The 27,973-nt window shown below is 48.3% G+C and overlaps 2 protein-coding genes and 5 non-coding genes across 7 annotated transcripts; 6 read left to right on the top strand and 1 right to left on the bottom strand.

Annotated features, from left to right (window-relative positions):
• Positions 1–22: 22 nt before the first annotated feature.
• On the top strand, positions 23–18,026 carry DHX37 (DEAH-box helicase 37). The gene is made up of 27 exons (XM_072880345.1): positions 23–188; positions 1,071–1,240; positions 2,357–2,469; positions 3,207–3,534; positions 4,248–4,396; positions 5,201–5,293; positions 5,780–5,876; positions 6,258–6,371; positions 7,087–7,188; positions 7,694–7,808; positions 8,152–8,247; positions 8,887–8,963; positions 9,735–9,873; positions 10,132–10,208; positions 10,787–11,019; positions 11,469–11,580; positions 12,166–12,272; positions 12,668–12,856; positions 12,985–13,109; positions 13,393–13,509; positions 13,633–13,805; positions 14,209–14,323; positions 14,761–14,898; positions 15,251–15,345; positions 15,807–15,880; positions 16,851–16,948; positions 17,648–18,026. Exons 1-27 carry the CDS (start codon positions 83–85, stop codon positions 17,728–17,730), a joined length of 3,435 nt encoding a protein of 1,144 aa, XP_072736446.1. The 5' UTR covers positions 23–82; the 3' UTR covers positions 17,731–18,026.
• A 1,511-nt stretch (positions 18,027–19,537) lies between these two features.
• On the bottom strand, positions 19,538–19,609 carry TRNAA-UGC (transfer RNA alanine (anticodon UGC)). The gene has a single exon. It is a non-coding gene; the product is annotated as a tRNA-Ala (tRNA).
• A 279-nt stretch (positions 19,610–19,888) lies between these two features.
• TRNAD-GUC (transfer RNA aspartic acid (anticodon GUC)) lies at positions 19,889–19,960 on the top strand. The gene has a single exon. It is a non-coding gene; the product is annotated as a tRNA-Asp (tRNA).
• Positions 19,961–20,399: 439 nt separating this feature from the next.
• Positions 20,400–20,472, top strand: TRNAF-GAA (transfer RNA phenylalanine (anticodon GAA)). The gene has a single exon. It is a non-coding gene; the product is annotated as a tRNA-Phe (tRNA).
• A 250-nt stretch (positions 20,473–20,722) lies between these two features.
• TRNAD-GUC (transfer RNA aspartic acid (anticodon GUC)) lies at positions 20,723–20,794 on the top strand. Its single transcript has one exon. It is a non-coding gene; the product is annotated as a tRNA-Asp (tRNA).
• A 376-nt stretch (positions 20,795–21,170) lies between these two features.
• Positions 21,171–21,242, top strand: TRNAA-UGC (transfer RNA alanine (anticodon UGC)). The gene has a single exon. It is a non-coding gene; the product is annotated as a tRNA-Ala (tRNA).
• Positions 21,243–24,442: 3,200 nt separating this feature from the next.
• On the top strand, positions 24,443–25,874 carry LOC140659979 (polyubiquitin-B). The gene is made up of 2 exons (XM_072880300.1): positions 24,443–24,596; positions 25,100–25,874. The coding sequence occupies exon 2, from the start codon at positions 25,106–25,108 to the stop codon at positions 25,793–25,795; it is 690 nt and encodes a 229-aa protein (XP_072736401.1). The 5' UTR covers positions 24,443–24,596; positions 25,100–25,105; the 3' UTR covers positions 25,796–25,874.
• Positions 25,875–27,973: the final 2,099 nt, after the last annotated feature.

Genomic DNA, 27,973 nt, shown 5'->3' with positions numbered 1-27,973 from the left:
CGAGACCGCGGACCCCCCGGAAGTGGCGGCCACCGGAGCCGCACGTGGGGCCGGGCTGGGCCGGGCCGTTCCCGCCACCGCCATGGGCCGGGCGCGCCGCAGGCACAACTGGAAGGCGCGGGTGCCGCAGGGCACCGTGCAGCCTCCGCCCGCCGCCGAGCCGCTGGAGCTGCCGCTGGAGCTGGGAGGTGCGGCGGGCCCCGGCCCGGACGCCGCGTCGGGTCGCCCGGCCCGGCCCGGCCCGGCCCGGCCCGGCCCGGCCCGGCCCGGCCCGGCTCTCCTCTCCTCTCCTCTCCTCTCCTCTCCTCTCCTCTCCTCTCCTCTCCTCTCCTCTCCTCTCCTCTCCTCTCCTCTCCTCTCCTCTCCTCTCCTCAGGCGTTATGTTCGTGACTGCAGACAGGGGTTGTTAACGTTGCTAAAGTGACCGTAGAGTTGCTGAGATTAGAATTTTTTTGTCTGTCTTCACTCTATTTTTCTTATCCTTTCATTGGAAGCATTAAAATTGTTATTTAAAAGTTTCTCGTAGGCTTTTTGTTAATAGCTCTATTGAAGCAGTTACTGCGTTTTAGCGATTCTTCATTAAAGCAATTATTTAAAATATTTTTATGTTTAACATCTGCATTCTCAAATATTACTTTTAAAAAAACACGTTTATTGTCCTGTTTTTATTATTCAGACTTTATTAATACGTTTTTTTAGTATTAAAACCTGCCTATGCCTGGGAGAGGCGGGAGGCTGCGGGGTCACCCCAAGACACGCTGTGTCCCGGGCTGCTCCGCTGCCCCTGACCCTGGGGGGCTTAAATAAAAAAGCACAAAAATTTCATCACGTTGTTACCTAAGTCAAGGAAAATTACCCTCCCGGCTGTAGCGAGCACAGGGTTACCAAGTCCCCAGTTTCATGGTCTTTTGCCCTTGCTGATGATATGGGACTCTTTTTTTTTTGGCTGGGGGCGAGGGTTGTGTTTGTTTAAAACAGCTAAATCTGGTATGGTTGGTGATAAGGCTGTTAAACATTGTGCTGAAAATAATCTGCCTGGCACAGGTGAATAATCAAACAAATGCTTTCAGATGAAGCAACGCTGAAGGGAATTGATGGAAGTAATGCCCTGGTCCTGCCAGGAAAAAAAGCAAAGAAGAAGAAAGTACCTTGTGTTGTGCAACAGCAGAAGAAACCCCTAAGCAAGAAACAGAAGAAAAACTTGCAGAAAGTTTTAGAGCAGAAGGAGAAGAAAAAACAGGTACGCTGCTGCTTTTGCTGGTAACTCCAGCTTTGTGACTTCTGTTAAAACGGTAAAGTTAACTTAATGTCGGCGTATGGAAAAGGTTGACATTTATAAGCATCTGTAGAGGTTTCCCCTGCGCTGTGACTCTGGTGATCCCCGATACGTGATGTGATAGCATTGCTGGTGCGAAAAACCAGAGATGGGGTGACCACTCTGCAGTGCCAGCGAGCGGTGTTGGGATGTGAACTGTCCAGGGCGTCTCAAGGACGTGCAGATGCTGAAGTTTTAAGAGTTTATGTTACAACAGCATTAGCTGTCCCTTTGCTGGGTGTTTTGGCAAAAACACGCCACCACCCGTGGACTCTTCAGTGTAACCCCAGCAGGGAAAAGCATTCCCCTCCCTCTCAGTGGACCAGGTGTTGCAGGAACACATCATTTCTGGGTCCTGGTTCCTGTTCTCTCTTTGACCCTGACTGAATAGATGCGTGTTGTGAAGTACATCACTAGCAGAGTAAATGACGTTATATTTTAAAAGCATTCTTACAGATTGTATGAGAAGCTTTGTCCTGCTGCAAAATGCAAAGCGTGATGCACCCCGAACTCTGCTACTGCCGGTGCTTCTGAAATATTTATTTCCAACGCTTGTAGATTTTCTGTATGCAAATACAGCTTTTCTGTCTTTGTAAAAGCTTTCCAGGCAAAATTCCTGTTCATTTTAGTGTCTGAATAATGGCTTTGACAAATGAACTCTATTTTTGGAGGTAGTTTAAAACTGCGGCTCTCTGACCTCCTGCCAGGGCTGTGTCCCAATAGTTGAAGGGAAGCTTCCATTGCTTCAGCCCTCACTCCAGCATTTTAGTTCAAATCCATTTTCTTCGCTGTTGTTTGAAGGGTGCAGCTGAGCTTTTCATTGCAGTGATGAAGGGTCAAGTCCACATTTCTTCTATTTTTGCTCTAGTGCAGGGCTGAAATCTTCATCGGGGAGGAGTGACCATGTAGCAGCAGGAACGTTTTTACAACTTCACAGCAAGATTTGCCAGAGCACACCCTTTAAAACTCAAGCGTGAATCTTGAAACAAAATTATTTCCTGGTGAAAATAAGCACTGATTTTGGTTGTTTTTCCCAAATAGCGAGCTGAGTTGTTGAGCAAGCTGAATGAAGTCCAAGCTTCTGAGGCAGAAATGAGGCTTCTGTACACTACTTCCAAACTGGGTATTGGCGAGCGCATGTATCAGACTAAAAGGTAAAGCATTATTTGGAAAGAACCATTCTGGTTTACCGCTGTGGTTGAAAACTTGGCGACCTTCATAGCTTTTTTGGTTGATTTTTTTTTTTTCTTCTTGCTGCATACAGATTCTTCAGAATGGATGGAGTTAAATAACTTTCTATTTTTATCTGATAATATAGTAGTTGTTTTCCTAAGGAGAGGATGTTAGTTAAAATAACCTGGTCTTCCCTTTCACAAGGGGGTAGGGTGGGTGACAATTATATATGCGTGCTCTTACAATTATGCTAAACTACATAATTGGTGGAATAAACCTTTGCTTGCTTGTTGTATTGGAAAACATCGACTGATGTGGTCCTTAGTTACTGGATTTATCAAGAGCTGCATTTAGCAGAAGCTGAATTAAATTAAACTACAAAGATGCCTTCTAAAGAAATGAATAAATATCAGTATAGAGCATGCTTAGATACGAATCCAGCAATTGGGTCAGCCGAGGATTTACCTAGCAGAGTTGTGAAAACCTCCAAGAATGGAGATCCATGGAGAACTGGGGGAACCTCTCTGGGTAACCTCTTCTGGCGCTGCACTACACCCAAGGTACAGAAGTTTTCCCTATTTGAGTAAAACCTGGGTTCAGGCTCAGGCAGTGACTTTTGATGACATGACTTTTCTGGTTTGTGTGGAAGACGTGTCTGGCTTGAGGTCCTGGAGAACATTGACCGAAACATAGTTCACGTGTTGATGTTTTGTTCTAGGATGATACAGGAGCCAGGGACTGCTGTACCTGAAAAGATCAGGAGTATCAGCGGTGCAAACAAGGGAAGACACAGCTCAGATTCAGAATCGGAGCCTGAGGAAGAAACAAGTAGCTCTAAGGAGGAGAAGGAAGAGCAGAAACAAGAAATTGAAAAGTCTTCAGCCAGTGATTTGAATACTGCTGAAAAGCCAGAGGAAGGCATGAAGAAGGCAGAGGCTAACCAGCAGCCGGCTGGCCCTAGTGTGCCGGTTTGCCAGACAGCCTCCAACAAACCTTCTTGCAAGCCTGCGGTTTTCATTCCAGTGGACAGGTCTCCTGAGATTCAGGTGAGGCTCTGTGAACAGTAAAGTGCTTATTAAGGGGTTGGAGATTATGGTATCTTCCATCAGACTGGGTCACTGCAGACACTATAGCATTATCTTGTGTGTCTTGCAGAAGAGTGCATGCAGCAGTGTGCACTTAGGGTCCTTGTTCTGGCAAGTTGTACATGGACATTTCTGAGCTTTAAGCTTGTCTAATCTAGCAGAAGGAAAACTAGTTTTGTTTTAGGATATAAGCATTTGTCTCTAGTTTTAAATATAGAATCTATTAACAGTCTTTTATCATTCTTTGCTGTGAAGTCACTTTTAGCTCTCCATTATGCTGTATCTTAGGCAGAGTAGTTTTATTCCATTTGCTGTAGGTAGGGCGTTCTGTAGAAATGGGAAAAGCTCTGCATGTGTCTGAACAGATGAGACAGAGTTGTGAAATGAGTTTTTGCTTGAAGTGCTGTATTAATATACTCAAGGGACTCTGAAGATTCACAGATTAAAGTGCAGGGCTTGCCAGCTGCTTTCTGGGAAGCTGTTCTGATGACTAGTTCTTGGACATGCTGGTGTGATATTAGCTGGTTTAGAGCTTTTCAAGCCACAAAGCTTGCAGAATTCCTTTTTGTGGGTTTTATAATCTGAGGAAGGTAACAGTTTTCAATCCTGGGGAAGACAAAAACGGAGCGAGAGACAAAACAGTGCAACTAAAATACGTGTTTTATATTACTTAGGAAGCAAGACTAAAGCTTCCAATCCTTGCTGAAGAGCAAGTAATCATGGAAGCCATTAGTGAGAATCCCATTGTCATCATATGTGGAGAGACGGGAAGCGGTAAAACCACACAAGTACCTCAGTTTCTTTATGAAGCTGGCTATGCCAGGTATGAATCTTCTTTTATTTACAGCAAATGTAATTAGAAGAATTCACGCTAAGCTCAGTCACTTCTGATTTTGTTCTTTTCTTCTGATATGGCTGAACTGAACCTGATCTTTTCTGTGCAGTGGTAGTAGCCATGTTGAATGGGCTTTTAAAAAATCTGAAGGGCGTAAGAACTGACTTGCAAAAGTCTCTCCATGTAAGCAATCTTTTGGTAAGAAATCTCTAAGGTAAAAGTTTTCTTTGAAGACACCAGCTTGTTTTTCACAGAGGGGCTTTATTGCCTGCCCATCTTGTGTAGTTTAGCCTCTGCTTACAGAAGTTTGTTTTTACCTTTGCAAGAAAATGTGCATATTTCTTAAGAACATCTTTGAAAATAGCTGTGGCTCGTCTGGTGCTATTGGTAACATTTGTAAGCTTGAGCACCTCATAAGACGCTTCTTGCGTGCTGCATCAAGGTGTGCCCAGCTTCTGTGCTGCTGCCGCCCCAGCCTGAGTTTCTTCTGAAATGGACCCTGTTGCCAGAGGGATGTCCAGGGGGACTGGAGTTCAGTGAGCTGGATTTACAGAGACAACGTTTGGGGAAAAAATTCCTGTGATACAGGCATCTTCAGATCAATACACATATAATAGAAGGGTAATCCCAAAGCTTCCTTTCTGTCTTCTAACTGTAAAAGTGATAGTGTGTGAGTGATGCTACTTCATTCAGAACCATTGTGCAGAAATCCTGTTGTCATCTTTCTAAGTGTTTCTCTCTTTAAAACAAGCAATGAAACAAGCCCTCCTTTTCTTTCCTTCACCCCTTTAGTTCAAATGGTGCTATTGGGATCACCGAGCCTCGGCGTGTGGCTGCAGTGTCTATGTCCCAGCGGGTCGCTAAGGAAATGAACTTGTCACACAGGTGAGGAGAAAAAAGCTGAGACCTTGCTAGGAAGATAACGCTGAGATGCTCTGTGTATGCGATAGACTGGAATCGAGACTTGCACATGGCTTGTTCAGTCTTTGGTGAAGAACTGTGGGAAAGTTACTTATAAACTCTGTGGGATTGTCTATTAAAAAAAAAATACGCAGATTTGTTGCTACTAATGGTTGTAAGCTACTTTTTAGAGAGAGCCTTGTGGAGATGGTGCGTGGGAAGTGGTCCTAGTTTGTCTCCATGTGACAAAGCGTCCCGTAACAGTGAAATAATTCAAAGTGACATTACTGTATATCCCACCTTCTAGCATTTTGTGTGTGCTAGGCTCTGGGGAGCTAATGGTGTGCGTTTTGTCTTGTCTTGGCATCAAGTCTTAATTTAGTTAGGCTGAAGGCTGCCTCCTGATCTGAACGTGAATTTTTTGTTTCTCCCAATACTTTTTCTTGTGGCTATCCTGGTATTTCCTCACAGACTGGTGTCATATCAAATCCGATATGAAGGCAATGTTACAGATGAAACACAAATCAAGTTCATGACGGATGGTGTCCTGCTGAAAGAAATTCAGAAGGTAAGTTGCTGTCCCCGGTGCTATAAAAAGGAAAGTATTTTGTATAGCTAGGAAGAGAGGCCAGTTGCTTTGCGTGGATTTGTTGCCAACCTTTCAAAGCAAAATCCTTTTCAGCACCAGGGATGTATTTCATCTCAACCCTTTATACTCCTGCCCAAGTCCCTAAATGTTAGGTTGTCTTGCTGTGTAAAAAGAGAGGAAGAGAATCTCGGGAGCTAGGCTGCTTCATGTAGGGTAAATGTGTTAAACTCTGCTCAAATATGTGGGAGAGACTACAGCCATGAGGGTGGCGGGGTCAGTGTTTGCGTAGCCGTAGGTTGTCTTGACTTAAAGATAGCCTTGGGTGAGGTTTCATGTGGTGAAATTGATCTCTCTTCTCAGGACTTTCTGCTTTCAAAGTACAAAGTCATTATTATCGATGAAGCCCATGAAAGGAGTATGTACACAGATATCTTGATAGGCCTCTTGTCTCGCATCGTGCCTCTTCGTGAAAAGGTAAGAGAAGCAGTATTTCTATATTGCAGGTGTGCTGGGGAGGGGGATGTTAAACATGAAGAGATTCTGTGTGAGGAGGGACTCTGTGATGTGGAAGTCAATGGAAATCTGATGGAAACCATGGAATAACGCTCAGATAATGTGTTTGTCTTTCCATATGATTGAAGAAGCACAGAGCCTACAAAAAGGGGAAAAATAGTACATATCAGTACCAACAGATAGTTTTTCAGTCAATGTCCAACTAATTTTAGACTTACAGTGCCACGAGACACATGTAAATAAAATTAGCAGATGCTAAGAAAATGAGATGCTTACTGTTACACTGGAATAAGCCGCCAACAGCAGCGCTTAGGAAGAGACATTTCGGGGCTGATGTGTTTGGTCCTGAGTGGTGCTGGGGGACTGTAGGGCAGTGCTTGGCATCTGTTTCCATTTTACTTACGGATGTCAGGGAGATGGAGAGAGAATGCAGTGGTTTAGAGGCAGGTCACTGTCAGCATCAGGATTGCCAGCGTGGGTTTTTGTCTGTGTTAAGACACGTTGCATTTGAAGCTGTGTGTGTCTTCTGTCACTTGACACGACGCTTTTGTTGTCTTAGATTTTGAGTGCTTTGGTGCAGAGACTTGTATCCAGTCCTGCTAATAGCTCTGGGTTTGTGTGTAGCTTAACTGCCATATGCTTTTAGGCACAGAATAACATGTTTGTGTCCCTTCAGAAAGGGCTGCCGCTGAAGCTGATCATCATGTCAGCTACCCTTCGTGTTGAAGACTTCACCGATAACAACAGGCTGTTTTATGCTACACCTCCTGTTATTCAGGTATCGTTCTCCTCACTGGGATCTGCATCAGATGTAACGGCTGAAATACAATGAAGGCTTCCTTTATAAAACAAATTAAAAAATAGGGGCTCTCTAATCTTTCCAGTTGGCACTGAAATCTTCCAGATATCAATTTCAAAACAGTTATTTTGTTTAGACTATTTTTCTTTTGGGACTTGGTATTTTTCTTTCCACTTTTATCAGGAAACTGCCCTGGCAGAATCTGATTATCTTAAGGACTGGAAGTTACAGTTTGGGAGAACTAGAAAGCCTCAGTCAGAGTTGATGATCTGAAAGAGAGAAGAGTTTTGGTTTCTAACTTGGTTTTGTGGTGTTCAGGATAGACGACACTGGTAACTTGTGTGGGTCCAGTGTTTCGTAGGTTACCAAAAACAAGAGCTGAACAGAAATACAGGGTGAGCTTTTCTAGTCCTCCTGTGAAAGCTGCAACGATTGTGCTGGAGTTACAACAGCAAAAAAACCCTGTTTTGTATTTCCTCTCTAGGTAGATGCAAGGCAATTCCCTGTGACCGTTCATTTTAACAAGAAAACCCCCCTAGATGACTACAGTGGGGAGTGCTTCAGGAAGGTCTGTAAAATCCATCGAATGTTGCCCTCAGGTAAGGTCACTGCCGAGAACCTCTCAAATTCTTTACACTTGACATGTCTCAGGTTTTCTGGGTTTTGTTTTGTTCATTTTATTTTTGTAAGTTAAACATGGGACTGCAATGATGTATTGTGTACTTTTACTTAGAAGGTGTTTCTTGTGAAAATTACCCTTCAATTAAATCATAACATTAGCATGCTTTGTCAGGGAGTAGTAGAAGACAGATGCAGTCAAACGCCCTGTTCCTCCTTGTTACTTCACAGTATATTTGACCTGTCTTTTATCAGGAATGAGATCTGAAGCTTTCCAAGGTGAAATACCTATGCTGAGGTTGAGAGTGATTTCTTCTCTTGCAGGTGGGATTTTGGTGTTTTTAACAGGCCAGGCAGAAGTTCACTCTCTCTGTAGAAGGCTAAGGAAAGCCTTTCCGTTCCAAAAAAACAACACTGCAGGTAATGCTATAGAATAAAGGACTGTTAAACTTTGAATTTATCCCACCGAGAAGTGAGCTTTCTTTGCACCTAAAAATAAGAGCTTTTATTTAAAAAAAAAACAAAACAAACAAACCAAAACAAACCAAAAACCAAGGGTTGGGGAAAGGGTTCATTGTGGATGATTTTGATGACTGATTGTTAAGTTTGTGCTGTTTTCAGTTTGGGGAAAAGGTTTATGTGTGTGATGCCTTCCCCAGAATCCATTGCATTTCTTCACTTACTCTGTTGGTTGTGAATTAAAGTGGAAATGCTGCTGCTTGTTGGAGACTGGTTATTTTCAGGATAGTGGACTTCCCCAAGATGACTTTAGAAAGTCAAATTCTAATATAGCTCATCTAATCGTCTCCTAAACCTCAAGGCATACAGTTGCTCTGTGTGCTGCTGTTGATCCTCTGTATGGTTCCTAAATGGAATTATAATGCTAAACTAGTGTGTCATCGCTGTCCCCTCTGCCTTCGATGTGACTATTTGCTTCTTTCATACTGTGACACTTTTTGAATCCCCAGAAAGATGGGAGTGGGACCAGACTCTCCCCACTACCTTTTCCAAGAGGAAAGCATGCTCAGCTAACAGTAATTCCTCTGGCTCTTTTTGTAGGAGGAGATGATGACAAAGAAGACTCAGTGGAAGAAATCAGAAAATTTAGGAAATCGAGGAAGCGGAAGAAAGTTATGGTAATGTGTGATGGCTAGAATTCCTCCAACAGACAGGAAGGAGCAGGTACCTCCCTGCAAAACAGCACTCCTGTGTAGCTGTGTTTCTCACCGGGCTGTTTTAGATTTGCATGAAGCTTTGTAGCCTTTATAGCCTAGCTCTGTAGCCAATATGTCCTCTTCAGGAAATCCAGTAATACCACCTACACTGATAACTGCTGCATTACGAGCAGCAGAGTGCTAAAATGTGCCCCTGGATATTATGGGCAGGAGATTGATTTCGGTTGAGTACTGATCATTAAAACTTCAATGGAAGGAATTCCAGACTCGCTGGCTCCAAGGCTGCTCCTCATCTCGCCGTTTGTTACCCAAAGTGGAACAGATGCATCTGTGATGAAGGGTAGTGTTTGGCTTCTGCCCAAGTCCTACATGCGCTTTGTTAGCAGGAGATCTTGATGTTATAGATACACTGTCCACTCCACTGGCATCGGATCCTGGTAGCTGAAGGGGCCTGAATTAAAGAAGTTTTACCCTTTACCACTATCTTCAAGTGAAGAAGCTTGGCTTGTCACAAAATGATGTTTAAAATACTTGGGCTATCTCCCCCTGACTCTCACAGTTACCAAATGCTGAACCTCAGCCTTGAAATACAAATGAAATCTCTCAATCCCTCTGTCACCTTTACATCAACAAATGTTTGGAGTAAGTGCTCAGCTTTGCTTTCAAAGCAATAAAAAGTGCTGTTCGTGTCCCCCCTTAATGCTCTGTGGTGGTCTTTCCTGTCTTTCTCAGACACTCCCCAAAATTGATCTGGACAATTACTCTGTTGTACCAGTAGATGAAGGAGATGAAGACAGAGATGCCGAAACTGATGATGATATTGCAGGATCTGATATCGATCTTGATTTAGGAGATGGAGAGTCAGAAGAAGGTTTGGCACTTATGAAATAAAAATTCCGTGTCTCCTGACACCTGTGAAATGTGTGACATAAGCTAGTTGTCCTTTGCTAAACTGGTGTGATAGCACATCAGACCTGTGTCGTGGAAAAGCTATTAAGATTTTCCAGCGTCAGCTTTGTAGCAAATACTTTGCTGGTTTTAAATGAAGTGGTGTTTGAAGACATTATTGGGGCTAAGCCTGGAAGTTGACTCACTGTGTATTTAAGAGCATTGTTTTGTTTCTTCACAGATGAGAAATCTGATTCATCCCTTCCACTCTATGTGCTCCCGCTGTATTCTTTACTAGCACCAGAGAAACAAGCAAAGGTAAAGGATTTATTGTCACAATGAGTAAATAATTCTTATAGACAATGACCACGTATATCTAAAGTCATATGTGCTTTGTGAGTTAAAATTTCCATCTTGGACTATCCATCAGTGGGCAAATTTGGGCAAGTTGGGATGGGATCGGGGCAGGCCTTGCTTGGGCTGGGATCTCCCTGATGTGCCAGCTCAGCAAGTTGGGAGAGGTGAAAAGCAACAGTCCTTCAGCGTGTGTTAAATTTAGTCACGGCCACGAGGCACATCAGGATCCCACTGCTAACAAGCAGTTCTTAAAAATTCTTGCGTTCCCTCTTGGGCTGCGGAGGTGGCAGCAGTATTTCTAAATACGACTCAACACTGGTGTCTCCTCCACCTGGAGCCCCCGTGGATGTTTCTGAGGGATTAACTGAGCTGGATAGAGAGCTCCAGAGCTGGAGACAAAGAGTTAAGTCTTTGGTCTCACTCGGGTTTCACCTGCAGTGCCATGTGTATTGTCATCCCTTTGCAACCCATCCAAGTTGAGTGCCTGTCTTTTTTCCGTTGTTGGCAATGCGTTTCACATGCCCATCTGTTTCTTGTAGGTATTCAGGGCTCCTCCTCCTGGTACAAGACTGTGTGTTGTAGCCACCAACGTGGCTGAAACATCGCTTACCATCCCGGGCATCAAATATGTGGTTGACTGTGGAAAGGTCAAGAAACGTTTCTATGACAAAATTACTGGGGTTTCATCTTTCAGAGTCACCTGGATATCTCAAGCTTCAGCTAACCAGCGGGCAGGTCGGGCTGGCCGGACGGAACCAGGGCACTGTTACAGGTTAGCTACCTGCCATGGAGAGGGCTAGGAGAAACAAAAAGCCCAACGAGTGTCAGTGTGAATTTGACAGCTTCCCTCGTCCTGCTCCCCCTTTCACAAGGACCTAATGGTACTTGAAACATTTTGGTTTTGTCTGCTCTTCATTAAAGTAGGAGAGGTGAAGCCAAACATGAACTGTCACTGGTTATGTTGGTTTGACAATTTGGCTTCTCAGTGGCTTTTCTCTTTCTGAAAACCCATATTTTGGTGGCTAGATTAGCATGGATGCCACTCCAAGCCAAGTCAACGTTTTGTGAATAAGGTGCTATGCCCCAACCATGTAAATAATTACGTGGTTATGTAAATAGTACCCGCAACTGCCTTTTTTTAAATCCCTTGCCAATTTCTCATGCATATCTTTTGAGTTAAGATTTCTTTTAAGTCTCTAAGCAGCACTTCTGGTCCACTAGGTTATACTCTTCAGCAGTCTTCATGGACTTTGAGAAATTTTCTGCTCCAGAAATAACAAAGCGACCGGTAGAAGACTTAATTCTGCAAATGAAGGCATTAAATATAGAAAAGGTGAGGTGTAAATTGGCTTTGTACTACAACACTCATTAAAGTGGTTGCCCCTAGGAGCCAGAAACAAACACAAATGTCTTTTATCGTTGTTGCCTGAGGCTGTGCCTTGTGTTAGAAATTAGGATCCTGGGACTTGATTTTCATTCTGCAAATTGCAGAAGCTGCTATGAATTCCACCAGGCCTTAACAGATATGTTTGTTCAGGTAATAAGAGCTTTCTTATATTCTTAGTAGTGAAAAAAACTCTGTCCAAACATGAGTTGTGTTTTGGAGATACTTGAGCACTTGCAGAAAGCACAATACTTGGAGCTTAAAGCAGCCTGCCCTAGGTGGTGGCTGGAGTCAGTGGCAGCTAAGGGTGATGCTGGTATTCCTGTTTCCTAATGTTTTTGTTCTAAGCGTTTCCTCCCATTATATGTCCTTTCCTCTCGCTCCTGGCAAACATCCTAAATGTTTTTCTTTGGTATATGTAAGCAGAGGGGAGGGTTTCACTCCCTTCCACGACTTCTTAGTGCATTCAGACTCTGTTTTTCAGGGAGCCTTGTCAAAGATGTACTGAGAGGCATTTTCTCTTGGTGTCTGTAGGTAATCAACTTCCCGTTCCCAACACCACCTCCAACGGAAGCACTTGCAGCAGCTGAGGAGTTGCTGATAGCCCTGGGTGCCTTGAAGGAACCCCCTATGACAGGAAGGTAACATCTGTGGTCCCCCACAAATTTCCTCGCGGCACCAGTTATCGAGGCAGTGAACACTGCTGTCCTCCCGCCTGCTTTTCCATCTCAGCCCTTGCATCTGAGGGTGTGCTTTTGTACAGAGACTGGCATCATTGTAACAGTCTCTGGTTCAGCTGTGTTTGCTTTACTGGCCCTGGGTGTGTTTGGGCAGGGAAAGACTGTTCTAGGAGTGTGCCGTGCAGGGCAGGTGGGAGCTGCATGCGGAAGAGGAATCTTTCCCCCAGCCTTTGGGACCAGCACGTAACAAAATCTGTGAAAACACATCAAATTAATTGGGCTGCCAAAACCAGAAACACAACCTTGTTCTAATGCAGAAGTTACTTCATTACATGACTTTTCTTTTCCTCCCCCAGGCTGAAGCAGCAGCTGGCAGCAAAGCTGAGTTGCCCTATTAGTCCCCTGGGCAGAATAATGGCCACTTTTCCTGTAGCCCCCCGCTATGCGAAGATGTTGGCGTTGAGCAGACAGCACGACTGCCTTCCGTACACCATTACCATAGTGTCTGCAATGACCGTCCGGGAGCTTTTTGAAGAGTTTGACAGGTGAGTGAGTTAGCCTGACATCCTATTTACAGGATGCATCACCTTGTCACAGCTGATGCTTCTTTTACATTGAGGCCCCTCTGCATGTAAGCACAATACTCATTTATGCTGTTCTATGTTTCTTTTAGGCCAGCAGTAAGTGAGGAAGAGACAGCAAAACTGAAGGGGAAGAAAGCAAGGCTTTTACAGATGCAAAGGATCTGGGCTGGGCAGGGGCCCATGCAAAAGCTAGGAGACCTCATGGTGATGTTAGGTATTGCAGACAGCGATTTCCCTGTACTGTTAACTTCCATTCTGTTCTCCCCATCACCCTGAGCTCTCAGCTTTATACAACCAAAGGCATCCTTGTGCTGTAGGACTGAGTCCAGCACTATATTTTATAGGCTGTTCTCTGGGCAGCCTGCCGGTGTCCCAGGCTAACAGTGAGTGGGAACTGCATATGTGTGTGTCGACCATGACGGTACTGTCCCACAGTTGGTTTAATTAGGAGAACTGATCAGCTGAGTCGTTTTCTCCATGTGACTGTTCACTTCCAGGAGCAGTGGGGGCCTGTGAATATGCTGGGTGTACCCGTAAATTCTGTGAAGAAAATGGGCTCCGATACAAAGCCATGCTGGAAATCAGGCGCTTGAGGGGGCAGTTGACAACAGCAGGTGAGTGGGTTTTGAGAGGAATTGCCGTGTTTATCCTCTTTTGAGGAGTGACAAATCAACTGGGCTGTTTGTTACAATCTTTTTTTTTCTATTGAATCTTAACTCGTCTTTTTTTCCGCACAGTGAACTCAGTCTGCACCGACGCTGGCCTCTATGTTGATCCAAAGATGAAGCCCCCAACAGAAGCTCAAGCAACGTACTTGAGACAGATTGTGCTGGCAGGGCTGGGGGATCACGTTGCCCGAAGGGTTCAGGCAGAAGAGCTTCTGGATGACAAGTGGAAAAATGCTTACAAGGTAAACCTTGATTTGACCAAATTCCTCCTTCCTGTGGGGCAGAAAGACAGTCCTGTGCAAAGCCTGGGCTTCTGGCTAGATACAGCGTTGGGGCTGCGCACGCTGGCTTTTTATAACTTCTCTCCATAGAATTTAAGTTTCCAGTGTTGCAATTTCCCAGTCCTCACATAGGAATTGTTATAAAAGAGCTAAGAAGCTAAGAAGTAGCATTAGTCCATCTTGCGAAGTGCTTGATGTCTCCAGAGAAGGTGAAGCAGAAAATTATGGGGTTATTAAAAACCTCCATCACTTAAGGAAACCATATGAATGTACATCTGAGAGAGACTGAAATCAGGTGCAATCAAGAAATTGGATTGCCAGTAACTCATCTTACTCTGCTTCCATCCTCTGTGCTTTCTTAAAGACTGCTCTTCTGGACGACCCAGTGTTCATCCATCCAAGCTCAGTCCTCTTCAAACAACTCCCAGAGTTTGTGGTGTATCAAGAAATTGTTGAGACTACGAAACTGTATATGAAAGGTGAGACTGCTGCAGTCCCTACTTGTTCTGCAGGTATGGTGAGGAATTCAGAAATGCCTTAGCAGAATGTTTCCCTTGCTGCAGTGACCGAGTGCTCTCCTTACAGAGCGGTTGTGCCTCCTGAGATTTGGATCCTTGTACTTTCTAGATCTGGACCAGGGGAAAAATCGGCCTGCTTTATTCTTCCTCTAGCAGAATGGGCTGGAGCAAAGCTCAGCTTCTGAAATAGCTGCCCTGCACCAGCCCTCTCAGCAATACTTACCTATTGCTGGTCTCCGAACGAAAGAACATAAATCTGTACAGTTGACTTGAAAAATGAGATACAAGTAAATCTGTGGAGATGAGATCCTGACCATGTGCTTCACTCATGGGACTGCTAGCGAGTGGCAGCTCCTGGCAGCAAGCCTGCATTCAGGTGTGTGTGTTCCCTTCCTAAGGTGTGTCCGCAGCCGAACCTGAGTGGATTCCTGCCCTGTTGCCGCCTTACTGCCACTTTGGGAAGCCTCTGGAAAATCCTCCTCCATCTTACTGTCCCGAAACAGGCCGAATTCGATGTCACAGGCCAAGTGTCTTTTGTAAGTGTCTTGAAAAGCGTCACTCGGTAGTTTTGTCCGAGAGCTGCTCTGTAGTTACTGCAATGGTGCTTTTAACAAGACTGTCAGCAGACCCAAAAGGTCAAGCTCAGCTCAGGCTGTTCATAGAGCTTAACAGCGGTAGCTCCATGGGATTTGTAGCATTTAAATATCAGCATCTTCCCATTGGCGTGGCCATTTGATGCCCATCTGCTCCCCCTGTTAAGGAGCAAGGCGAGCTGGGTGGTGGCAGTATCCTCTCCACTTCTGTTAGCACCGGTGTTGCCACAGTTCCCTTGGAAATCTGCTGTCCTCTTCAAGCATTTAGGAGACTCGGTGTGATCTTTCTTTGCAGATCGAGTTAGCTGGCAGCTCCCTGCTGTGGAAGTTGATTACCCGGAAGGTATTGATCGCTACAAATACTTTGCCAGGTTCCTGCTTGAGGGAAAGGTAAGTGTGTTTCAGCTGTGTTACTTCCTTGACATTAGCAATAAGTTTTTAGCCCAGTTTCTGGAGGAGACGAGCCTTCTGGCTTTTTTCTTTGTGTGTGTGCCCATTCCTCATAACTTGCTGGTGACTGGAGGAGTTTGCTGCAGTTGGTGGGGTGGGGAAGAAATCTTTAAAATACCAAATGGCATGAAAATCAACATTTGGGTGAAGGAGCCCCCAAATTTAAGTCCTGTTTTTGCAAAGAAAAAAAGCTATAGCTCATGTCTTTGTCCATTCTGAGACATAAGAGTCATCTAGCAAGCCAGTCAGGACAAGACTGGTATGGAGACATGGATGGGAGAGAGATGGTAATAGTGGATATGGGATGGAAATCTATAGCGGTCCAAGTTCATTAATGATTGTCTCCACAGAACAATTCATGTACCTTGTTCTTTATATACTTGTTACAACAAACCTTCCAGGTCATTGAAAAGTTGAGTTCTTATAGCCGGTGTCTGCTGTCCAGTCCTCTCATAATGCTGAAGACATGGTCCAAGTAAGTTGTTAAAAACAAACTTAAGTTTGTTGTCTCCACAGAAAGCTTTTAACTTCCTTTAAAAAAAAAAAAGTAAAAATAATAAAAAATTCAATGCTGGGAAGGGTGTTTTAGATAGTGATCTAGGCTGTAGCTGCAGGGAGAGGAAAATTAGTTTTCTTACCAAGAATAACTGTGTCTCGAGAACTGGGCTATTGTAAGGGCGGTATGGAAGCACACAGCAACCCGCTGGTCACACTGACCTCTGCGGGCTGCTTCATGCAAATCAATGGCTCACACATGTAAGAAGCTGTCAAATGAGCACTCTTACTTTCCTTGCTTTTCTTTGCAGGTTGGCCAATTACACTGTCTTTATTTCTTTTCAAAAACATATTTCCAACAGACCATGTTTTTCTCATGGTTTTGATTCCATTTAAAGAACTGTGACCCTCAAAAGCGCTGTCAGCTATTGCTTCCCTTGCTAACCCCCCAATGTCCTCTCTTGTTTACTAAAATAACCTTTCTCTGAGTTTTCTGTGAGTTTTCATGGAGTCGATAGATGCAAGGATTTTGAAAGACTTTGTTAAAAGTGACCGATGTCACAAATTGTTATCTGAGGGTCCCACAATTACAAAGTATTTTCCTTTTTTAGTCAGTTCAGAGTTCAGCATGGAGCCTGTGGATTCCTTTTGTTTTACAGTGTGCGATGCAGCTGTATAGCAGACAGCTTCATGCTGTCAGCAACAAGAGCAACCTGCTGCTACTTTTAACAACAAAAAGTTGTGGCAGAGGGAACAAACTACTTCTGGTCAACTTTCTTGAGCCAATGACATGTCTCTGTATCCAGAGGTCATGTATTTCTACATCTATATTTAGCCTTTTAAAAATATTGAGAGTATGAATTCAGAAGGGTAAGCTGAATGCTGTAACACTTCGCTTAACTGCTAATGAATATTGTTTTATTGCACCATTTTATTTGGGACCGATTTAGGCTTCAGCCCAGGACAGAATCCCTCCTGCAGGCTCTAGTTGCAGAAAATTGTGATAATCGTGATGCTTTACTGGCTGCATGGAAGAAAAATCCTAAATGTAAGTGTCCTGCTTGCTTAATTATTAGCCATATCGGTGCAGACTTTGTTGTACCTCAAGCACAGTTGGTGTTTTGAATTATAATTTTAGAAATGGACGGTTTCACTTGATACACTCCAAATATTTGCTATTTTCTTACCAGAAACAATAATGCTCTGTGTTCTGGTTCTTGTGAAGAACTGGAGTATCCTTTACTTTAGAAAGCAACATTTCTTTGTATTTAAGATTTTTTTTTTTCTTTAGTTCTAACCACAGTTAAAATGTGGTTAGAACTAAAGAAACAGTTAAAATGTTTGGTTTGGGCCGTTGAAAAACTAGACTATGATGGTACTGTCAGTGGATACAGGAAAAATTCTTTGCCAGGTAAAATGGATTTTGTTCAATTTAGGGTACCAGACTATGCGAGTTCTTTTATAGAAGCAGCAGCAAAGATTGGGGAAAAAAAAAATAAATTCCTCCAAATGGGATTGCAGTGATGGCTTCCCCCCATACTTGATACTTTTATATCTGCATGCAGATGTCCGAGCTTGAACACTGTCCCAGTGATGGGAGGTTGGTTCTTGCTCTCAGCAGGAGAGGTGCCTTCATTCCCCAGCCTGCCTGCGAGCAGGGTGATGCCACAGGGCCTCGTCTTACCAGCAAAGCCGCTCTAGTCCCGGACTCCCGTAGCCGTCTAATCGCTCCTCTCTTTCGTTCCAGATTTGCTTGCAGCCTATTGTCAGTGGATCCCTGAAGCTATGCATGATGATCTAGCCAAGAAGTGGCCACCAGTAGCACTGTGAAGTGCCCGACTAATTCTTGAGAGACTCCTTTTCTCCAAGATGTTTCGAGAGCTTGGGTTTCCTTGGAAATCTGATGACACAGGTGGACTTGCTAACTGTTAGTGATACCTTTTTGTAAGCAAACTGGGTGTTACTCTGGTTTTCTGGGAAGCCCTCTGTGTTCTCAGAAGCCCTACCAGCTGTTTTGCTGCTATTTATTAATATTAATGTTTGGATAATTGTATCCATTGTATTTTACAGATTATTTTTCAAGTTTCTCTTTGGACTATATTAGTCATATGGACTATAATAAATATGTATAGTTCTTGGTTTGGATGGGAGAAATGTTTTCTATGTGGGATGCTGCAATAAGCAGAATTTCAGACCTTTGCGGACCCTTCCTCAGGCGTGACTGCAGATCCAAACGCAGACTGAACCTGTGGTCCTCGTGGTGGGTTGATGCTGGCCAGCAGCACGCAGCCGCTCGCTCCCTCCCTATCCCTCTGGCAGGACAGGAACCGCAAGAGTGAGAGAACTCGTGGGTTGAGGTAAAGATAGTTTAATTAGTGAAGGGAAGAAGACGAAGAAAAAATCCAAATGATGCAGAGGTGATCACTCGCCACCTCCCACACGATGGGCAGCTGGTATCCGGGCATGACATTATCTGGCATGGACTATCCCTTGGGCCAGCTCAGGTCAGCTGTCCTGGTTGTGTCCCCTCCCAGCGTCTTGCCCACCCCTGGCCTACTCATGGGGGAAGCAGAGGGGGGGAAGGAGAAGGCCTTGACCCTGTGCAAGTACTGCTCAGCAACAGCCAAAATACCGGTGTGTTATCAACACTGTTTTAGTCACAAATCCAAAACACCGCAGCATGTGGGCTGCTATGAAGAAATCAACTCCAGCCCAGTCAGACACAGTACGGTCCTAATATTTATTTTCCTGCTTCTCTAGGAGTTTGCCATGAGTTGAGAGTATCCATTAATCTTGCTTTCAATAATTTTTTTTCAAATCTCTCCTTCTACCTGGCTTGGTGCTGCAAGCACTCGGATCTCCTGGTGCCTTTGCTCTGCCACATGGTTTGCCCGTGCTGTTCTGCATAGTCCGGTGTTCCTGAGCCACCCTGCATTTCATGGGCCAGAGCACTTCTGGGAATGCAGCAGCTTTTAGGAAATGGGGCAGGCTTTAACCATGCCATCTGCTAATTTTGCAGAAAGAAATTTTGGTAGTCCCAGAAGAAAATGTACAGCTTGAGTTTACCTTCCCTTTCACCTGATCTTTTTCCTCCTTGGTAAACTTTGCGCTCACGCTGTGTTGATTTGCTGTTGCTTGCTTGTAACACCGCAATATGAGAAGGTGTGGGCAGTGACCCTCCTGTCCCCGCGTTCTGGAGGCATGGAAAAGGCTGGGTGCCTGCACGCACGGCTCCCACACGCTGCAGGGGCTGGGGGCCAGGACACAAATAAGTGTTGAACATAGCTAATGCTGATGAAACATCAGCTTTTGTTTTCGAGCAAGAAGGAAAATACCTTGTTGTAGCTGTGAGTTTATAACGTCAGTGCTGCAATGCTGTAGTGTTTTGCAGTCACCACAGGCAGGAGGGTGCTGGGAGCTCTTGGCTGGGCTCCTTTCTCTAGCAGGAGTTGCAGCAGAAGTTTGGAAACCACTCTGTGCTGATTGGAGGGAAGAAAAAAAAGGGAAACATCGAGCCTATTTACAAATTACAAAACTGAAATTACGGCTCCTTTGGAAAACCTGACAAGGGAAAGCAAAACAACTGGCCGGGCAGGAAACTCACCCTTCCCTTCCCCCAAGGCGGGATAAAAACGAGTGGAGATGCCGGGGATTGAACCCGGGGCCTCATACATGCAAAGCATGCGCTCTACCACTGAGCTACATCCCCTCGCGGTAGCGCCCTCTCTGCGCAGCATATACAGGCCGTGCCGCCGGCCGCACGCCCGGCCCCGCGGCCCCTCAGCCCAGCTCAGCTCAGTTCAGCCCGGTCCAGCCTCGCTCTGCTCCGCTCCGCTCCGCGCCGCCTCCCCCGGGCCGCGCCCCGACCCCGGCAGCAGCCGCGGGAGCGGCGCGGGGGGTGCGGGCGGCTCTGCCGGGGCGGGCCCCGCGCTGCGGGAGGCGGCTGCGTCCTTATACTGGAAGGCGGGAAAAGCGTCCTGCGTGCCCGTCCTCGTTAGTATAGTGGTGAGTATCCCCGCCTGTCACGCGGGAGACCGGGGTTCGATTCCCCGACGGGGAGGTTGCCTATTTTGGCCCCGGCTGCCGTTTTCCCCGGGCGGCCCCCGCGCCGGGCTGGGTCCGTGGAGCGGCGGGACCGGGGGGCCGCGTCCGTCGTCCCGTCCCGTCCGTGTGTCCCCCCCCCCGCGGGGCGGCGAGGTACGGCGGGCAGAGCTGCTGTTCTATGGCGGGGCGGGGGATCGGGCTCCGCCGCTCTTCCCCGGCTGCCTTCCGAGCACCCCGGTGCCGCTGCTGGTAGGGGGGGCGTTGCCGGGGTCCCATCCCCGCCACGCGGGGGACCGGAAAGCAAGGCGAAGGAAGGGGCGGGGGGGGAAACCCCTGAGCGCCCCACGAGCCGGGCGCTGACCCGCGTGGGGAGGGCAGGGAACAGCCGGGGCCGCAGGCATCCACGGGTGCGCGGGGCGGGGTCGTATCCGCGGCCAGCGTGGGGGCTCCCAGCCGCCGAAATAGCTCAGTTGGGAGAGCGTTAGACTGAAGATCTAAAGGTCCCTGGTTCGATCCCGGGTTTCGGCAGAAGCTTTTTTTTTTTTTTCCCCGTTCACCCCGCGGGTGACGGCGGGTCCTTCCGCGCCGAGCGCAGCGGGGGCCACGTCTGCGGTCCGCGACGCGGGCGAGGGGCGGCTGCCGCGCGTGTCACGGCAGGCGCTCACGCGTGCGGGAGTTCTGCGGCAGGAAGGGCTTCCCCGGGGGCGCCGCGGTAAATCCCTTCGCAGCGGCGGGGGGCTCGGCTATGGCCGGCCGGGCGGGAGAGCGCGCCAGGCCGTCCTCGTTAGTATAGTGGTGAGTATCCCCGCCTGTCACGCGGGAGACCGGGGTTCGATTCCCCGACGGGGAGGTTCTCAGACTCTTTTTAAGCTACTTTTTTTTCTTCCGGCACGGATTTTTCTAATTTCCGAAGGAGGAAGGAAAAAAAAAAAAAGGCAGAGTGTTGTGTGCGAACCCCGAGCGTTCCCGTCCTTCTGAGAGCTGTCTGGAGTTCACACGGGGCTTTGCACACAGCCGTACAGCACTCGCAGCCCGATCCCGGGCCTGGGGGCCGCACGGCTGCCCGTGTGCCCGCACTGCCTGGCCGCTGCCCGCGCCCAGGCCCCTCTCGGCCCTGCCTTCCCCGCACACGCCCCCTTCGCCGCTCCCCCCCCGCGCCAAGGAAGGGCAGCGCGGCCCCGGCCGGCTGCGGACCTGCCAACAGGCAGGGCGGGCGGTGAGCGGCGGGGGATGTAGCTCAGCGGTAGAGCGCATGCTTTGCATGTATGAGGTCCCGGGTTCAATCCCCGGCATCTCCACTATGTTTTTTAAATTTTTTTTTTTTTGGACGGGGGGCTGTTTGAGTGTCCCCCTGATGATTTCTTTTACCCGGGGTTAAAGTTTCCACGTCACATTAAACAACAGAAAACCGCACCGTGAACGTGCTGCCCGCAAAGGCCCACGATGGCAGTTTGCCAGTGGGCACAAAATGGCTTTTCTTGGTCACTTGGTTCTCCTCAGGACTATGCAAACACACTAGATTCTCGTGTCTCTCTGGATATTTCATTGCCACACTAAGGCCCTGCAGACGCAGAGCCACCCAAAAGGACATCAAACGCTGAAATGCAGGGGGATGCTGGCCTGCTAACGCTGCCTGACACCTCTTCCCCTCAGAACCTCGCAGAGCTGGCTACGTGCAAACCCACAGTCGGCACAGAGCTGGCTCCGGGTCTCTGCACCACGTTCCCAGAGCCAGAGCCAAAGGAGAAGGCACAAAAGCCGGGACGCCGCAGGTGCCTGCACTCACTGGCTGCAGCGGTGCAGGAGCTCTCCCCTGGCCCTGCGCTGGCTCTGCGGTGGCTGCCCACCTCTGCTGTCCTGCTCCAGCTGGAGCCTCGCGGGCAGCCCCTTGGCTTTGCTCGGAGCAGGCCGGGAGGAGCGCTCGGGAAACAAGCTCCCTGCTCTGATCTCCTTGGGTTGGCCGGGCTCACACGGTTCTGTCTCGCCCAGGAAACTCTTCAGAGCCGGGAGGGCTGAAAGAGAGACCACAGAGAGACCAAAGCCCACGCAGAGCTTGAAACAGCTTTTATCTACACAGTTCAGTTACCAGCTGTTGTATCTGCACTGTTCAGTTATCAACGGCGTATCCAGCTCTCTCTGGTAGGGAGAGCTGACTAGCGACAGATGTAAAATGACATTTCCTGCCAGAGTGGTTAAAATGCTCCTTGTGCTATTTATTTACTCGTGTTACTTGTAGCTGTTATTTTGAGCCAAATGTTGGCTACAGCACTGGTAAGTGTGAAGATCCCTGTTGTAAATAGCTCCCTGGACAGGATCTCTCTGGGCAGCTGTACTTCTGGAATATACCCTGCACATGAATACAAGAAAGAGACAGTTCCTGCCCCAGAGAGTTTGTAGTAACAGGCACGAAGTAACAGACTTTTTGGCACAGGAAATCAGTATTTGTCAGTATAATAGGTCATGGTCTGTTAGGACCAACATCCTACTGTTCACCGAGCTTGTCTTGAAATCGTAGCAAGGGGTACTTGTTTGTACAGACAGTGTCGGAGAAACACGGAGTGGCTTTGTTCACAGAAAGCCCCTCCCAGCTGGGGAAAGCACTGTTCTGCAAACCAGCCAGACGTATTTACGGGCTCTGTTGCATTAGGGCCTAACATCTGCCTCGCGATCTGAATATAACACAAACCTGAACCTTTAGGGGTGTGCTGCTCCACCATTTGATTCAGACATCAGGTACAAACTCACTCGGGATGCTCAGTGGTTGGCTGCCTTACCCTAATTAGATGAAGAACAGCACTGTATCATCTTAATTTCTTACCGTTACAAAACTCCCATCTGGTCACAAAATGCATTGCCGTGTGCCGTTTTGACTATTTCAGACCAGTCCTGAGTGCTCACTCTGTAACTAAAAGAATAAGCTTAGCATTATTATTCACTTCCAGATGGGGAAAGACCTAAACCTGAAAGGCTATTCCAATCTTTTATGTTTATACAACTCCGAATGCACACAATATAAGCCACTGAGCACGATTCTAACCTGAGAGGAAACCAAAAGACTTTTGTGGATTTTTTTTTTTTTTTTTCCCCAGCTAAACGACCTGGGTGTCTGAGATTATTATTCCTATGGCAATGCTGAGTTTTAATACAAACTCAAGGCAGCAGAGGCTGAGAAGCTCCCCAGAGCGTTCCCCTCCCACAAAAGCTCCATGTGTCAGACAAACGCAGGCCAATTTCCCTCAAACCAATCACAAAGCTGTTGCTGGGCCTCTGCTCCCTTCCTACTGGTGTGCAGCCCTGGGTGATATCTTCGTCCTTCGGTAGGCAGCAGTTTTCCTTGGGTGCCGGCAAACGCAGGATTTCGTAGGCGGATTGAACCGAATGGCATCTCATGAATCCTGCAAACAAAGCCCCATGTTGTTCTCAGCTATGCCCTTGAATTGCTGTATAGTTTGACTGGGATGGCACGGGAGCCAACTGAGTGCAACAGAGATCTACCAGAAGGTGCTCTGTAAGCGAGAACAGAGTAAGAATTAGGCATTATTTCTATTTACGATTGATTTTATCCCAGTGGCAAGGCCTTATAAACTCCATTATAAACTCTATTGTATCTCAGATGCATACTCCACTTTATGTGTGCATATATATGTAAATATACTCACTGATTATATCTCAGGCAGACAGACTGTCTGCAGGACTCGGATCTCTTTGTCCATCAGGCCTTTTTTGTCCCTCATTTCCCCTCTCCGGGCTGCCTGATCTCCATCCCCTGGCAGGAGCCTCCTGCAGCCTCCCTGCCCTGCTGCGGTCTCTGCCCTTCAGGCTGCTCCAGCCTCGGGCCCTGCCCGGCATCCCCGCATCATTACAGCTGCTGGACACCAACGGGTTCTCCCTGTGCCTTGCTCCACAGGCCGCGGTGGCACAGAGGGCCTGGCACAAACCTGACTGCAGGCTCCACCTGTGCCAGTCCCAGCGGGTTTGTGCCTCCTCACACCGGTCCCGGTCCTGGGTGGGGGAGACCACGCTCCCCCGCTGCTTCTCTCCCTCAGAAACACATCGGAGACTTCTTAAATAGAAATACGGGTCTTCCTCTGGACTAAAACAACGGTCCCTCTCCCTGCTGGCACCTCAGAGCCTGCCTCCCAGCAAGGCCCACAGGCAGAGCTGCCCCTCACCCTGCCCCAGGGAAGAAAATCAAGGAGGCGCTTTCGAAACAGGGACGCAACTGTACGGGTTTGCGTCCCCGAATAAAACGTAAGGCTCTGACAAGAAGCTTTAAGCACAGGGGCGTCTCCAAAGCCGAGAGGGCTCGGCTCGCGGAGGCACCACAGGCCCTGGCCCCGCTCCGGCGGCTCCACGCCAGGTTTTCCTCCGCGCTCCTTTGCGCACTCACCGCCGCCCCCCCCCCCGCCAACCGATCGGCATCACCGCGCGAGGCGCTGACTCCTCCGCGCTGCCGGGCCTCGCTTCCTTCCACCCGCACAGGAGAGCTGCGGCGCGCGCCACAGGAAAAATAGTGCCTGGCGGAGTGATCTGAGCCGCAGGGGCGGGGCGGCAGAGGCTATATAAAAGGCGGGAGGGGCATAGGTGGCGCAGTTGCAGCTGGGTAAGAGTTGGGGAGTGTCGTGCTGTCGGCTTGGCCTGCGAGCCCCGCGGTGAGTGCTCCGTGGCTCGACTTCGCCGTGCCTCCGCGGGGAAGGCGGAGGGTAGAGCCGCTTGTCGTGGCGGCGGCAGGGCTTAGATGCGTGCTGGGTGGCCGGGCGGGGGGTGTGTGCGCGCTGAGGGGGAAGGGGACGCGGCTAGAAGGGATGGCGGGCTGCGGGCGGGCCGTGGGCCGGGCCGTTCCCCTCCCCCTTAGCGGCAGCACCGCGAGCCGGCGGTGGAGAGGAACGGCAGAGGGGAGAGCACCCACCGGCAAATGGCGGCCGCGCAGGCGCAGCGGCCCCTCAAGATGGTGGCGGGCGCGCGCGCCTTGGGCGGGAAGGGGAACGGGCCGGGTGGGCGGTCCTTCCACTCTGACGTCACAGGGCGGGGGCGGGGACAGGGACAGGCCGCTGGCGGCGCGCGCTGCCCCGGCGGCGCGGGGCCTCGGGGAGGAGGCAGGCTGGTGCTGGCGGGGGGGAGAGCGACTGACGGGCAGCGGTTTCTCCTTTTCCAGAGGAAAATGCAGATCTTCGTGAAGACCCTGACTGGCAAGACCATCACCCTGGAGGTTGAGCCCAGTGACACCATTGAGAACGTCAAGGCCAAGATCCAGGACAAGGAAGGCATTCCCCCCGATCAGCAGAGGCTGATCTTCGCTGGCAAGCAGCTGGAAGATGGGCGCACCCTGTCCGACTACAACATCCAGAAGGAGTCCACTCTGCATCTTGTGCTGCGCCTGAGGGGTGGCATGCAGATCTTCGTGAAGACCCTGACAGGCAAGACCATCACCCTGGAAGTTGAGCCCAGTGACACCATTGAGAACGTCAAGGCCAAGATCCAGGACAAGGAAGGCATTCCCCCCGATCAGCAGAGGCTGATCTTTGCTGGCAAGCAGCTGGAAGATGGGCGCACCCTGTCTGACTACAACATCCAGAAGGAATCCACTTTGCACTTGGTGCTGCGTCTCAGAGGTGGCATGCAGATCTTCGTGAAGACCCTGACAGGCAAGACCATCACCCTGGAGGTTGAGCCCAGTGACACCATTGAGAACGTCAAGGCCAAGATCCAGGACAAGGAAGGCATTCCCCCTGATCAGCAGAGGCTGATCTTCGCTGGCAAGCAGCTGGAAGATGGGCGCACCCTGTCCGACTACAACATCCAGAAGGAATCCACTCTGCACTTGGTGTTGCGCCTGAGGGGTGGTAATTGAACTGGCTGGTTGTTGCTTACTTCTAAGTAAAAGCTTCTCTGCACTTGTTCATTCCAATAAAGCTGTTGCATCCACAAAAGTTCATGTCTCAAGTTATGTGAACAACTATTCATGCCATTAAATAGGTCTAGCTATTTAATAATTGCATAGCTTCCAGTTAAAAGGTATTGCAAAACTGCCTTATGCAAGGCTTACATGTGCCTGGCAAGCAGAACTAATCCTTCAGCTGTGGTTTCCCCGAGGTTGTAGAAGTGTTCTCATAACTGGCTGAAGTAGTGCCAATCTGCAGATGTTACACAGCTGCCAGGGTTGCATAAGCATGCATATGTAATGCAAAACCGCAATTGTTTTTTTGCTGGGAGGCTTTGGTAATGCTGCTGGGCTCAGTAGTTCCCAGGTCCTGACCCTGGTGTTTCTGCATTGACAATAACAGCCCCAGAGTAATCCTACAGTTCCTCAAAGGCCAGCAGCCTGCTCCGACAGTCGGATGGCTGCGTGGAGGGCAGTGGTAGAGTGCCGCTGCTGATCCTGCAGCCCTTGGAGCAGGGGCTCGGAAAGCGTTGTGGCTAGCCTGAGTCGTCACCCAGTTTATGGGGTAGACTTCATTTTCTGAAAAGCTTAAGCATATTGAGGGAGCTTTGTAATTTCAGATGTACTAGCTTCCTTAAAATTTGTAGGAACGTCTTTTCATTCCTGCTTTGCACTAAGTGGAAATACTACAGTATTAATGAGCTAAGGCAGTTGTCACGGAGCAGTTCCCGTAGGCTGTGAAAAGGCTGGCGAAAGGGAAGTCTCCACTGAAGTATTTCGTGGTGAAGTGGAGGGTGGTGAACGCAGGAGCTCGTGAGTAGTTGACCGTGCTGGGGATGGGGAAGTGGGGAGACTGAAGGGTAAAAACCCCGAAACGTCCCTGACCAGAGTGGTGATGGGACTTGCCTTTGGAAGGGGGTGTGGTGGGGGTCGGAATAGAGGTTTCACTGGTTTCACCAGTGGGACCTGAAGTGGTCGTACACCATGCAGAGTGGAAGGGTGGGCTGGCAGGATTTGACTCGAGTAGCACCGATTGTTAATTATTCTTGATGAAGAGAGTGGTGGAAGATCCTTTCAGTGCCTTGTGGCCTGTAAGGAGCAAGTTTGGATAATCAAGATCTGTGTTGAATTGGAGAAAGCTTTTGAATGCCACTGAGCTAAAACCTGGCGCCAGGTAAGAGTTGGTGTCGTGCCATCGCTGAGCTCCTGCTGCGTCCCCGGCGGGGCTGGCCCCGGGCTCTGCCCACCCGTGTCCTGGTGGCACGGGGCGGTCGGTGCTGGTGGGCTGGGTGGGAGCCTCACGGGTGGTGCCGGTGCAGCACCCTCGCGGTGGACGGAGGACCCTTGCTCGGGTTATGTACTCCTCAACTAATGTAACTGAACCCTCAACAAATACAAACAATAAAGCTTGCTGTTGTATGGTTTTTCTGGCCTCTTGAGTCTGAATTTATGCAGCAATTAAAAATTCAGCAGTTTTGGGTATGCTGTAATGGAGCTCCTGAAACGTGGGTGTCTGATCCAGTTCAGGGATGGGTGTTTCTGGAATGAAGGGAGCTGCTCTTACCTAAAAAGGGAGAAGTTGCAGCCTGGTTATGTGTTTCTACATCCCTGGGAAGCTTTTCCTTGGAAATCTGATTATCAAAATAAAAAAAAAAGCTGGGAAAAAACAACTGTAAGCAGTTCTGATGTGAAGGTGGCTTGGTCCCTGAGGGGGAAGAGCTGCGGGAGGATGTGGGGACGCTCGAGGAACATCAAAACCCTACACAATGACTGCAGTGCTGTGTTTTAAGAAATTTGTTTTAAATGCCTCGGTGAAAAGAACCCCCTACGATACTGTACTTTAAAACTACAATGCCATACAAATACGTAACGGCCTGGAGTGTGACCCAAGTGGCTGTGCCGCAACCAGGCGAAGCGCGGAGCTGCTTGGAGGAGAAACCTGCACCGTGGTCTCGTAAGCGGAGTCAAAGCACTGACCTCTGCAGGCCGCTTTGCTGGACTCGAGGAACTTGAAGGGGCTGTTAATGGTGGCAGTGCCAACGCTTCAGAGCGGGCACCCGTGAGCAGAGACCGCAGCTCGGGTAGGATAAACTGCAGAACAGCAATGTTTGATGAAAACAGCAAAGCGTTTCGTAAGTGTTAACGATG

The sequence above is a fragment of the Ciconia boyciana genome, chromosome 15, assembly GCF_034638445.1.
Source record: "Ciconia boyciana chromosome 15, ASM3463844v1, whole genome shotgun sequence".
Taxonomy (NCBI): domain Eukaryota; kingdom Metazoa; phylum Chordata; class Aves; order Ciconiiformes; family Ciconiidae; genus Ciconia; species Ciconia boyciana.
Note: the sequence above shows the minus strand (reverse complement) of the source record. Positions and strands in the feature narration are given on the sequence as shown.

What these genes read in the sequence shown, in the direction of transcription:
- DHX37 (XM_072880345.1), top strand. Translation starts at nt 83, where the DNA reads ATGGGCCGGGCGCGCCGCAGGCACAACTGGAAGGCGCGGGTGCCGCAG. An exon ending in TGCTGAAAGAAATTCAGAAG is followed by an intron (nt 5,877 to 6,257) that starts GTAAGTTGCTGT and finishes CTCTCTTCTCAG; the next exon opens with GACTTTCTGCTTTCAAAGTA. An exon ending in AGTGGAAAAATGCTTACAAG is followed by an intron (nt 13,806 to 14,208) that starts GTAAACCTTGAT and finishes GCTTTCTTAAAG; the next exon opens with ACTGCTCTTCTGGACGACCC.
- LOC140659979 (XM_072880300.1), top strand. Translation starts at nt 25,106, where the DNA reads ATGCAGATCTTCGTGAAGACCCTGACTGGCAAGACCATCACCCTGGAG.